We start from the raw sequence: 13,670 nt of genomic DNA, 5'->3' as shown, positions 1-13,670 counted from the left end.
GCAGGAAGGGGAAAATGATACACTTTATCAGTTCCCTTTTTCATAGTCTATTGATCTATAGGGCCAGGTGCTCAGCTGGAACAAACTGAACTAGTTGCAGTGATTTCAAGGATGTTATGCTTATTTCCAGTAGCAGAGGATTTGCCCCACAGTCTTTATCATAGTATTCACTGAAGAAATAAAGGACTATTCTTTGATGTAAACATGTTTAAATGAGCTTTAATTTTGAGAGAGAGAGAGAAAGAAATACAGTAACAGGAATAAACATAAATATTTCGTAAGATTTTATTTTAGAATGTACAGAAACTCATCTAAGCACTTTTTGCCTTCTGGGTGAACTGCTGACCATTTAATTACACAGCAAATACCAAACAGAGGCTAGAAAATACCATATATTACCAGAAGTTATCTACATGGATTTTTCTATCTTTTATATCAGAGGAACACTTAATGTGGTAATTGCTTCTATACAGTGTTTCTTTTGTAAACTTTAAAGTGCTTTATCAGCCTATACAAAATGGAGATACAGGTTAGAATTTTCTTACATTAATTAGAAAAGCAACATGTTATGGACTCGATTAAAAAAAATAATTTCATTGAAAAATGTTATTTTCCTTAAAAAAAGACTTCAAGAGTTTTCTCTATTTGCTTAAAAGCACTTCACAGATGAAATAATGATGACTTACATTTTCTATAGCTCTTTTCATCCTGAAGGATTTCAAAGTGCTTTACAAAAAAATGACTTGTCGCTTAAGTCTGAAGTGTTGCTAATTGCAAAATTGAAACTAGAAATACCTGTTAAATGTGGATGTAAATACACTCTATGCTAGTTCTGACAGGATTGAAATGCACATGCGGATATTCACAGGGAATTTACAGAAAGAATTGCAGTCCTTTTTGGATCTACTTCACTAGCAATAACAACATGAAGACACATCAAACCTTTCCAACTGTTTACAGTCTTTGCTTTCCACCTGTTTTTCTGGTAAAATCTTGTATGTGAGAAGGTGAAAGCTTGGGTTATTTAAGTGAGCACTGAAAGAATTCTTTTCCATTTAACTGCTAGTCTCCAGCTGACCCCATAAATGGTAATTTTCTGATGAGAAGGCCATGATGTAAACTGATGCATGAAGAACAGTTGTAATATAACCTGTACAGGAAACTACCCTTTGAAACATTTTTTTAGCTTAACAGTATTACAAAGTCTCCTCAAGCATATTAGATATCCTATATTAGAAGATCACCTCCATTTAGCAAGCTATACCTGTCTTTCTATTTGAGCTTTTGCTTCCAACCTGTCTTATGCTACTAAAACTAGCCAGAGCAAAAATTATGGCTGTCTGACCTCACTAGTGTACAACACTGGTATTTTAGACATATGTGTAGATATATATTTTTTTTTCTCATAAGCAAATACGTTTTATACAATGAAGCACTGTAACCCTCATGTTTTCTGACTCTGCTTGCTATTAGTTTTCATGCTTCTATAACACAGAATGCAGAGTTGCCAAAAAGGCAAATCATTTTGATGGATCTTAAAAGCAGGCACTTTTCTTGTGGGGGGAAAGAGGGTCTCCTACACAGTCCTAGAGCAAACTGTACAGACATATTCTGGCACTGGTTTGTAACTGCCTTGAAGGCCATGCAGCAGGAGACCCTGTCACGGCTGTGGTGTAGTTTCAGCTTCCAGAAGTTCCAACTGAAAGGAAAGAAATTGCAGATACAATGAGCAATACACTGATTTCCCCTCCCATGTGTTTCTGAAAATCTTTTGGGGTGATTTTACCTAGCATTTGCTGCAATTATTCCACTGCACAAAGCTGAACAGATAGCTTTTGTGAGAAAGCAAGCATGTTTACTTTTACATCATAAAACATCATAAGGCAGAAAAAATTGGCATGGAAAAGGTACTCGCAGCTTTAGGAATATATGACAACATTTTAAAAGTAAAAAGCATGCATTCCTAATTGATCTGATTCTGATTTCAAAAGAAGAGGAGTTCTTCCATTTGAATTCAATTCCATTTCTACTCAAGTGGGTCAGAGCTTCACTTGGTATGAACTGATCTAGAGCCATTGAATTCAGTTGTTCTCTACCCTTTTACACAAGCTAAATATTTGGCCCAAAATATTGTTTTAAACAGAAGATAATATATTTTCTCCATGTCATAGCTATGCTACCACATCTACACTAGAATACATAACATACCACACATAATGGTTGCTTTGTGTTCATGGTGCAAATCCTAGGTACATTTTATTACAGAATGATTCCAGTACAGAATGATTTCAGTCCTCCTCTACCTTTTATGCAGCCATCACTGAAACATTACTATTACATATGATGTAGGGGTATCTGTTCCTAAGACTTTTTGCTTCTTATTGTATCAGAAAAGTGTGTGTCCACAGTAGGACTTGAAACTTTTCAAATTCCTATTTAATTGTCTGACAATTCAGCTTGAAATTGAAGACAGGAATTAAATTACACCCAATTAAACTTCCTATGCTGCATGCACATGACACATATATTTTCTTCTTATTAAATCCCCCCTGAGTAGAAGTACTGTACATACATTTTAAACAGTAAATCATGGCAATTTTTTCCCCACTTGAAAACCACTGAACTTTTCCTGCCCCCTGACAATAGGCTGTATTATTCATTGTTATAGTAAGTTGGAATCCAGAAGAAATGCTTGAAATGGAAAGTTTTGTGACTCAGAAAGTAGGGAGCCAGATTAGGTTAAAACTACTCGTTAAACTAGATTGAAATGAGCAGAAAAATTCCCTCTGCATCAACCATGAAACATGGGCAGCCTTGGGGCAATGCTACTTATGTAAATTGAAGACAGAAGGCAAAGCATTGCTTTCCTGCTAACAGGGAAGATTTTACTATAAACTCTGGTTTAGAAAAAGATTTCATCTGAGGTAAAAGCAGAACTCAAAATCATGTTCAGCTGCATCATAATTTTGCAGGTTGTATTTAGTACTTTTTTGCAATCTGTGGGGGAAATGTATTTCTGTTCAAAATTAGTCTGAACCATAATCCTCAGATTTAAACATCCTTTTGCTTTAGGGAACAATAGATCCAAAATAATTTTTCTGGTTCAGGCTCATCCCTAATTTTCATGGATTAGATGAACAGGAGAGGTTTCCACTTTTTCATACACCAGTGAACAAGTACTGTATGTTTCCTGCTTCGTGTTTATCTTGTGTCACAATTAAGAAAACCAGCTGTAGCAGTTTTGTGCATTTCTGTAAAACAGCTACTCAGGTCCAGTCCTCCTTGTTTAATTTAATATTGATTTCATTTTCCCCTAATTTATAAAGGATTCTGATGTGTACAACACTCCTATATATAATAGCTATGGAATATATCTCAGTTTCAAGGAGCTGTTGAATTTAGCATTAAAGATATAGTCACAAAAATGTCACTGGTCTGACAAAAACGTTTTTTAAGCATCTATTCTGTTAGATAAGCAATGCTCCATTGTTCTTGAAGTACATTTCTGTTTATAGTGTAAACATGTCCATTTGCCTTTACAGTAGGGCCAAGTTATCCCTCTAGATGCATTTCATTCCCCTATCCTGATTTATAATACTACATTTATAAATGTAATATTAAGCAGTTGTTTCACAATGGTACAAAGTAATATAGGAGGAGGGAAATGACAGAGGCTTGTCTGGCTTATAAAAGCTGGAAATGATGCAATGGCATGCAGACTCTTGGGGTGCCTCTACATGTTCAATTAGTGCACATGAATAAACTCCGGAGTTTATTGTTCTGGAGGTTTTTGCTTCTGGGTGTGCTGTTTGAATGTGTACCTGGGAGCAAATAACTTCAGAGCAATTAGTTCCAGAGTTTATTCATGCATAGTTGTGGAGCCTGGTCAGAGCAGCCCCAGTGGGCAGGGGTCCTTGTAGGTCAGCCTGCCAGCCCAGCTCAATGTGCTGCAGAAGGGATGGCTGGGGCATGAGGGTGCTTCAGCATGGGGATAGCCAGTAAGTATGCAGCCCTGGCACTCAAGCACCAGTGGTGGCTTTATGGTTGTTGGGGCCCTGGGCAAGACAGTCACTTGGGGCCCCTTAGAGGTATGTACTCAGGTAAATATTAACCCACCACAGTTGTATTATGGATCTTTTTAATATTCTTTGGGAGAATTAAATAAATAGTCAAGTATTAAAATGCAAATAGAGCTACTTCCTTGCAAAAAATTTACCCCCCAAAAGATTTGGGCCCCATCAAGTGTGGGGCTCTGGGCAGTTGCCCAGTTTGCCCTCCCCTAAAGCCGCTACTGCAAGCATCCTCCTGCCCCAGCAAAATGATCAGCATCTACACATGCATTGCTATGCACAAAAAAGCCGCACTCTGTGCAATACAAGTACTCCCCTGCTATGGAGATTATTAGTTTTATGTACCCTAATAGGGGCACATGTGTAGATGCTGAGATGTTTACTGAACAGTTAATTAGTCAACTATGTAGTAAATGTCTCATGTAGATATGCCCTGGGAGTGGAAGCATCATACTCCATGTTTTAGTGACTGAAGTATGGAATTATAGGCTTTGAGGTAACCTTATTAAAATCTCTTTGGTGTAAAATGAAGCTTGCTATATATTAGTTTCCTTGAGAGTAACAATGCATGGAATAGAACAAGTGCACTTTCACAGTTATGTGTAGGTAATGAGGGAATTAAAATAAAAGGAGAATGGTGAAATCCTAGAAAACTCCATTTGTAAAATGAGACTGCTCACCTTTAAAATACTCTGGAGGCACATCTACCTGAGATGTTTGCTGTGGTATTGATTAATTAGCTCCACAGTAAAGTCTCAGCCGTATTTGGCTACAGTAAACTAATTAATTCTGCTTTAGGTTAGTGCTTATAGACACAAGTACTATCCTATAGTGGCATTCTTTAGGGTGTAGCAACACACATGTAGATGCTGACAGGACTGGCTGGGGCATGAGGGTGCTTCAGTGTGGGTGCTGCCTGCTAGCTAGCCTGGCACTGGAGCACCCTTGTGCTCTAGCCAGCCTCTCTGCAGAAAGTTGAGATGGGTCGGAGCAGCTCCAGACTGACCCCTTAGGTCCCCTGGGCCCCCTGGCAACTGGGGCTGTTCTGACCTGGCTCGACATGCTGCAGTCCCAGACACATGTATAAATGTGGTGCTGGGGAGAAATAAACCCTGGCACAATATGCACTGGAGTTCATTGCATCACATTGATTGCACCTTGGAATTTTCTGATCTAGTGCAGGTATGGATTACAAACAGAGAACTAGGCACTCGACTGGTCTAAATGACAAACCTTTTCTTGAAGCCAATAGAGACAGGCCTATTTTCAGATAAAATTATAACTTAAATATTTTACAACAGCTTTTTCTCCAGGTGTGTGGACACTATCTGCATAAGCCTGTTTTCTAGGTTAAAACCTGATTGAATATATTTCCACTGTTACAGAAAAAAAAGAATTACTGGTCTTTTTTTTTTTTTTGCTATTGCTATATATCTTAATATAAAAAAGCTGTTAATGAACAATGTTTTAATAATAGTGATTTCAGGATCCAGCAAACTACAATTCATTTTGATAAATTCATTTTGACTTAATTCATCAAAGTTTGTAAACCATCCTTATCACTCTGATATCAGAACAGCTAAGTTATTGGTCTTAAGTGATAGACAGGAACCTTTTCAGAAGACTTCGCTCAGTTTTCATTTTTATGCTTTTGGCTTTAATTGCCTTGTATTTGATTATCAGAAGTTCTAAATGTCCACAGTGGAAGCCGTAGGTCCTCATGACACTCTGAAATTCAAACCTATGGTATCTCAAGAGCAGCACCCAAAAATGTGGTATCCAAAATTTTGGGTGTTATGATTGAAACTTTCAAACTTTAAACCTTTAAAGCTTTATTGTTAGCCAAATGTTCTACCTGTAAAATGCACTTAAAGAAGACAGAAGAACATGATCTTTGTTGCAAGTCAAAATGGGTAAACTCTGAAAATAGCTAGCTCCAACTGGATGAAACTGCTGACAGGATCTATTTTCTTGCACTTTAGCTTCCTTGATATTGTGTGATATATTGAAAATGTACATCAAGGATGCTGCAAATCTTATGCACAATAAATGGCATGATATATAAAACATATATAAAAGAAAATCTATGACGTCTACATTTGAGTAGTTCAATTGCTGGACAAAATCAGATTTGGTCAAAATGATAAGTCTAAACAGTTTACTAGAGATGGAAAGAAGACTGGAAATAAGAATAGTTCAAAATAAAAGTAACAGACTATGACCATGACTGGTTATGACAGTGAAGAACAAATATATTTCTTCTATCGTGTGTTCTTGGCAAAAACTCCCACTTCATGTAATGACACTGTCATTTAGTGATCAGGCCCACAGTGACCCTGCTATTTCCCTTGATTTCATAAGCCTTGTAATTCTATACTTATTTTTGGCTAAAAGCATTTCTTCTTTCTTTTTCAGGTTTTATAAATACTAGGAAAGTGCTATTCAAACTTTAAATTGAAATCAATGCTAATTTTGGCCTGGGGAACTCAATTCTAAAATCCCATAATCATCAAATAAACCATAACCCTTATATATATGAGCGTTAATGGTAATATCAAAAACCCAAAGTGCCCACCTAGCATATTATAAACTATAATACTCATCTTGTGTAAGGTGTTGTTTTCTTTTTTGCTTTCACATTAACAGGAAATATAATTGCCATTGCATGCACTGAATGGTTGTGTAAAATGTTTCAGCTACTTTGGATAGGCCCAGGCCTGTTGAGGTGCTGAGTGGTTTTGATTTTCATTGATATTAGTGGGCAATGCGAAGACTTGGTCAATATTTTCCAAGGACTTTCTCTAAATTGTGAAAATGTATTTGGCTTAATGGCCTATATATATTGGTACTCTTGAACATAAGCTAGTGATATTGTTTTCTTTTCAGATTGCAGTTGGGTCAACAGTCAAAATGCATGGCTGGAAAAAAGCATAATGTACAATAGCGGAAGCAGCCAATTCAGAAACTGCGGCACAGTGGGGAATTGATAAAATGGAAACCATTCAAGGTTACTTCTTCCTCCAGCACCTTCCAGACTTAAAATTGTTCAGGTGAGATCCTGCCAGCATTCCAGAGGCACTAAGACCAAGATGGTGCCTTCTTAAGGTTAGCATATGTCCTTGTAGACGACCATATAGAGGAACCAACCAGAAAGTCCAGCTAGTAAAAACAGCTGCAGAAGCAGACAAAGAAAACCTCTAGATGTTCAAAGAACTGTCTCCAGTTCTGACTGGACCTTCTATGCTCATGGTGACTGGCTGTTTGCTACAACCCTCTCCCTACACTACTTCACCATCTCAACTTCCATTCCACATCTGACTTCCCTGTCCCCAGTTCCCTTCCTTTCTATTTCCTCTCTCTATTCACTTCTGTTTCCCTTTAGCTTATCTTCTCATAACTAGATCTAGAATCCCATCTCCCCCCATCCTCAAATGGATGGAACTAACACAATGTTTTCTGCCACCATGTAGTTCACTCCGCTTCTTTCTTCCACCACTCCCTCATTCTCATCTGTTTAATTTTTTAGATCTTTAGGGCAGGAACCATTTGCTACTCTGTAAACTGATTAGCCCAGTCTGTGGGCCTAATTTAACCCTGCGTTCTGGGCCTGCATGCCTGGATTGGTTCCAGGCATCCTTGGTTGGCCCCCAAAAGTTGGAATCAGGGCCCATTTGGCCCCATGCACTGGGATTGGACCCCATGCACCCAATTTAGTGTGCAGGGCCATGGCCCATGGGGCTCTCCATGGACCCCTGGGAAGCCCCATGGGTTGGATGACATGGGGCTTCCATGGGTTGGGAGCTGAATTTGGCCCATGGACTGAGGGTTGAGCACCCTTGCCTTAATCCAATGTACCTCTATTCTTGCTTGGCTATAGGTCCTGTTGTAATAAGTATACCTAATAGTAAAAATGGTATCTAAAGATGGGCATGACACAGGCATTTAGAAAGATTTTTTTGGGTTAAAAATAAGTTTGAGCATCTCCAAGTAGAGAAGCTGCTTATGCATCCTGCACTGTGACAGCTGGCATTGCACTGGATACCAGTCCTGAAGGACAATCATGCCTTCAGATATATGCAAAAAACTACTACTGATTTCACTGAGAGTTATAAAAACGTAAGTCAAGGCAGAACCTGTCCAATACACATTAACTACACAAAGTAAATACATAGATAAAGAGAGGATGCTCTTGGCAGTTCTATTGGAGAGGTGTATATCAGAATTGCTCACATTCTGTTCCATTTCACAGGCCAGAATTTAGTAGGTAGGTGTCAGTGTCTGGTGAAGGAAAATGCTGAGGATAGATATACAATAATCCCTTCCTCATCTTCTCTAGCACTGTTCCTTCTTTCTTTTTCCTCTCTTCTGATATCACTACCATTTTTTATGCCTGGCAAGCTGATCCCTGGGCACCCTGCCAGCTGAGTCTACTCCAGTGCTGCAGTCCTGGGAGCATGTGTAAATGCAGTGCCTGAGAGCAATAAACTCCAGTGTGATATGCACCAGAGTATATTGCTTTGTTTTAATTGCATACACACACTGAATGTAAGTGGAACTGCTTCTTTCAGCCAGCCAATTTAATTCAGTATCTCCACAGGATAACTAATTTTGTGGTTGAAATGGCATCTGAGAGAGATTTATACAAGGCTCACTTGGGGTGCTGACAGAAGTGATGGTTTTTCATGCAATCACCCACTGAAAGCACTCTACAGCCATGCACTGACAGAACTGTACAGCAGCAGAGAGCTTTAATAAGTGCCTAATCTCATACAAATGAACCCTTATTACATGAGGGTTCATATGAAGGTGCTCCAAAGCAGAGCACCTTCATTAACTTCTGTTAGTGTGTGCCAGGGAGCAGGGCAGGGCTGATGCAACTCAGTCCCATCCCTAGTACTGTCTTTGGGATGGAAGTGGGGGAAGGGAGGAGAAGGAGTTCTGTCTGGGGTTTGCCCAGCCTGTGCTGGAGGGTGGGGGCAGGTGGACTGAAGCCCCCCACAACAAGACTGGGCCTCCAATCCTTATGGGGGGGGCTCCAATCCACCTGCCCCCCCCACCTCCACCAAAGGCTGGACAAACACCACAATGGACCTCTCTTCCCTAGTTTCTCCCCCTCCCATCCTGAGACAGCACCACAGCTGGGAGAGGGCAAGGCAGGGCTATGGGAACAGGCCACAGACACGCAACCTCTCTTGCTGGATCAGCTCCAAAGTGAGGCTCGATGGTCCATCCAACAGCGAATGTTTGTTGGGTTGGGAGGGTTGGTCTAACTCATGGCGCTTTCTGTGAAGAGAACCCTTGAAAGAGTTGGTGAGGCTTAGTGAACTTTCTTTTACAGAGCAGCTGATAATAAACAGCTTGAATAAAAGTCTCTTCCTTAGGGTGCCTGCAATGTCATAAATCTTTGGACTTTTTAGTGCATTGACTGCAAAGAAAAGCTGTTCTCTAAATATATTTGCAATTTAAAGCCCTCCCTAATATGGATACAATCATGTTGTCACGAAGGACTTTATACTGGTATGGATTAAGAAAGGAACCAATGCCAATTTATGGTGCATTTATAGGCATATGATAGGGGTTCTTACATAACTATATTGGTAAAAAAGTGCCAAAATAGCAAAAAGTGCATGTGAACAAGCCCTGGTTTTCTACAGGATCTTTTAGGACAAACATGCCCTTCAAGCCTTCTTTGTATAACATAAAGAAGCAGAAAAGGGTGCAAACTCAATCCCTCCCTCCTTCCCCCACAACCCACCTGCCTGTCACTTTTAAAATGGGAGGAAGATGGGGTATATTTCTGAGCCCACCCTTGTCTCCTGCTGTGTACTAATGGAGTCCATAACAGTCTATCATTCATCAGTCAGTTCTAGAAAGTTCAACAATTGCAAACATTGCATCAGTAAGAATCATACTTTGTCTCTCTTTCTCTGACATGCTGTCTGTATGCACACACATTGGGCCTGATCCCACAAAGTACTTCTGAGAACCCCTTTGTTCAGAGACTTCAAAGAGAATTGAGAGTGCTTGGCATCTCACGGGATTAGGCTCTCTGTGTATGTGTACACCAGCTCTAAAGATCATTCGGAAGGCATGTTGACCTTCTGATACCTATACAGCAGTAGAGACTGTAACTTCAGAATACATGTCATCTCCAAGAGGAAGGCCTGAATCCAGAGATGACATCTCCACTGCTAGTCATACCTGGTGGTTAGTCCTATCCACAGTATTGGCAGTGGAGGCATGTTCACGAGTATTTTGTCGGATTCTGGTGGAGTTTTGTTGCTCAATTGTTGAGGAAGTGGGAATGCAGAACTCTCTGAAACATCTTTTGAAGTTCTCATCTAGAAATGCATAAAGGACTGGATTAAGGCAGCTATTTGTATACCCTAAAGCAATACAAAAGTGCCAGGAGACAGTTTGAAAAGTAGTTTCTGGAATATTGATCAAGGCTTTAATGATGACATAAATATGGATGGGAGTCCAGCAGACTATGAACACCGCCACCACTACAAGGACCATTCTTGTGATTCTCCTCAGGTTCCTGTCCTTTTCTTTGGAGCCAGATAGCATACGGACACTCTTCAGGCGTAAAATCATCAGGCCGTAGCACACTGTAATGATCAGGACTGGCATGATGAAGGCAAAGATGAAAACACAGATTTTCAGCAGGTTCTCCCAGTACCAAGATGGATGAGAGAACGTAAGCGTGCAGTCAATGGAGCCTAAAGTAAAAACAAAATGACAGAGAAGAGTGAGCAGTTCAGTTTTTCAATTGCTTTTCCTTTTGTCTTTATTTTCTTCAACACTGTACAGCAATTTGATGCAATTCTATAAAATGAGTAACTAAAAGGAAGCAGAATGTATTTTATCACAAGCACACACATAAGAGGCATGTAATGCTATTTCAAGAATTTTGTTTAACCTTAAGATTTACAAACCAAAATAAAACAAGCCCTGTACTAGTTTGCATTTTATTACTTGGAACTCAGCTCATGTTTGACAAAAGGTAATAAATTGAAGTTGGATCAATTTTTAGTTTCAGCATAAAACCCAGGAAATGAGGAAGTTTAACCACTATTTTGAAAGTTTGGGAGTTAAAGGGAAATGAAAAAGAGAGATGATATGATAAGTTAGGGAATCTGTCTCTGTGCAACTTCTAAATTTGTGTTTGTGATAGGAGGCCACAGTGGATGTAGACTCTTACTACGTGCAGTGAGAGCATAATTTTCCAGACTAAGGGCAAAACCTTAAAGGTTGTCTCTTTAGGTGGAAGCATCCTATGACAAAAGAGGGAATGAGAGAGTCTCATTTTCATAGCAGAAAGTGTCTTCTTCAGTGGTGTGATTAGCTAAAGTCTCCATCATTTGAAGGAAAATACATGAGCAGTAAAGAAGATTCTTTAGAAGATTCTGACCTTAGCTCAGGGATGGAGGTAGGGAAATGCATATAGAATTTATTCATTTGTACCTGTGTATTTCTTGTGCTATTTAAGAAATGTAGGATTTGTTTTAGAGTCCTATGCAATGTTTTTTTGTGTTACTTGCTATGCTTAGGCTGAAGAGCTAAACTGCAAACCTGGGTGGAATTTTGAGAAAGGACTCTGCTCAATGTAATGGAGAATCTGGATGAATAATGCCATTCTCTGGGGTTGATTTTCATTAGGGATTAATGGTCTATACCCGGTAAATGTTCAAGAAAGACCTTGGAAAGGAATAGTGCTGTAGTCAACTTTGACCAAGATAACCTTAGAGCATAAGTGACCAGTCAACTGGGACCCAATGATGAATGAGGAAATTTCTACTAATGAGAGTCCAACCGGCCTGTTTGTCAACAAATGATTTTCCAGGTATACAAAGACCTGCAGATAAAGATGAGAAAAGGAGACAAGGAATACTAGGGGGTGAGTAGTAGGAAGAGTGCCTTCATAGTCAGGCAAAGTTTAAATTTTATGTGAAAAGATGTCAAAGGTTAGTTGCCCTGTCCTGCAAGGTGATGACTTGCATGCTTTCCCATGTGCTTACTTTTAAGTACACTGGAATCAATTTGACCATCCATATGTTCAAGTGCATCTCTATTCAGGACAGCACTTGTTTGTTCCTGTGTGGTCTCCTGAAATAGGACTTGCAGGACTGAACCCTTGAAGAGAGGTGCATGACATATTAGAAAATGGCAAAAGGAGATTAATTTAGCTGCTGATCATTTCTTTGAAGTGGAGACAAGATAAGTGTTAGGGAAGCTGCAGATAAGAGAGTTACAGTGATCTGATTGAAAAAGGGATAATTAATAATACACGTCTGAAATCCCATTGATTGAAATGATTTGAAGGGATGCTGTCAATTAGATTACCTCTGAGACATGTATTTCTTTGAATGTTGGGAATGAAGGGGGAATGGTATGAGCATGTGCTCTAAAGCAGTGGAAGTCATTTAATTTAATTTTTAGAAATATTTTCTTTAAGCCTTAGTGAATTTAAAACACACGGCATATAATGGACAGGTTAGTCTCCAAATTAAAGTATTCTGCTTATCAATATAAGTTCAATAGTGGTAATATAAAATTTTCCATATTGTTCTCTATCAGTAGTCATAGTTTTTTGTTTGTTGTTTTCTCTGTCTTTACCTGCATGGTTACCATGTGTGTTTAAATTATTGCATGTTTAAATTATCTTAACTATGTCAACTCAAATTGATAATGCATGTATTCTCTAGGAGCATATATTCACCTTTTAGACTTGTGTTGTAAACAGTTCTTGAGATTTTATATATATATATATATATATATATATATATTTGTTTGTTTAATCTTTATTTTCAGGTCACAAAGAGATATAAATGAAGATAATGAAGCCAGAGAAGATAATTCTACATCAGCACAAGCATCAGACCTCTGGATTTTGGCTCCTTTAGCCTTGGAGCTACTTCTAAGATCACAAAGATTATGATGCAGATAGGTATTCTCCATAGCTCTTGTGCAGTGTTGGATAATGTTTCCTGATAGTGTACTCATAAGAAAGAAATTGTGAAGTTGGCATAGATGTGATATGTAATGCTTATACAGTGACTGTAAATCAGTGGATGCATGTTCAATGATTGGGGAAATAAACTCTGTCATAAAAATAGAATATTTTCACAAAGAAATAGTAGGCAAAACTGGGTTGTATTGTAGGTGCTTATGTGTTAACAGAGAGAATATAAATAAAACTTATCAAAACATAATAATTTGACAGTTCTTTGAATATAATACATTTGTATTCACCTATACAGAACAAAACTGTTTAGAAATCAGTCACATATCTTAAGTAAAAAATACAAAGCAACACACATTTCTATCACCTGCAAAGTGTGTGTGTGTGTAGTGTACAGGAAGTTGGGCACATAGCAAGCATTGAATAATTTAATCTAACATTGTGTAATCAAATTGTGTGAAGTACTAATAAACTGGCTTGCTTTTGCCAGTCTTATTTTCCATTCTCTTTATCTTTTACCTCTGTTTTTTACTTCCCTTGTAAAGTTGCGTTTTTGCTTAGAACAGGTGTGTCATGGGCCATATGAGTGCCATGGAGCTGGTTCATGGTCTGGATCATGCCCATGATTTCGTTTC

At 38.8% G+C, this 13,670-nt stretch overlaps 1 protein-coding gene across 1 annotated transcript in view; it reads right to left on the bottom strand.

The window, feature by feature from the left end:
• Positions 1-1,660: 1,660 nt before the first annotated feature.
• Positions 1,661-13,670, bottom strand: part of OPRM1 (opioid receptor mu 1) — a 13,882-nt gene continuing 1,872 nt past the window's right edge. Inside the window, exons 2-3 of the mRNA XM_014523799.2 lie at positions 10,272-10,792; positions 1,661-1,699 (exon numbers count right to left, since the gene is read on the bottom strand). Coding sequence (XP_014379285.2) covers positions 1,661-1,699; positions 10,272-10,792 — 560 coding nt within the window. The remainder of the gene's footprint in view (positions 1,700-10,271; positions 10,793-13,670) is intronic.

The sequence above is a fragment of the Alligator sinensis genome, unplaced genomic scaffold (genome assembly GCF_000455745.1).
Source record: "Alligator sinensis unplaced genomic scaffold, ASM45574v1 scaffold1093_1, whole genome shotgun sequence".
NCBI lineage: Eukaryota > Metazoa > Chordata > Crocodylia > Alligatoridae > Alligator > Alligator sinensis.
The sequence above is the reverse complement of the archived record's forward strand: the minus strand, read 5'-3'. Positions and strand labels throughout refer to the sequence as shown.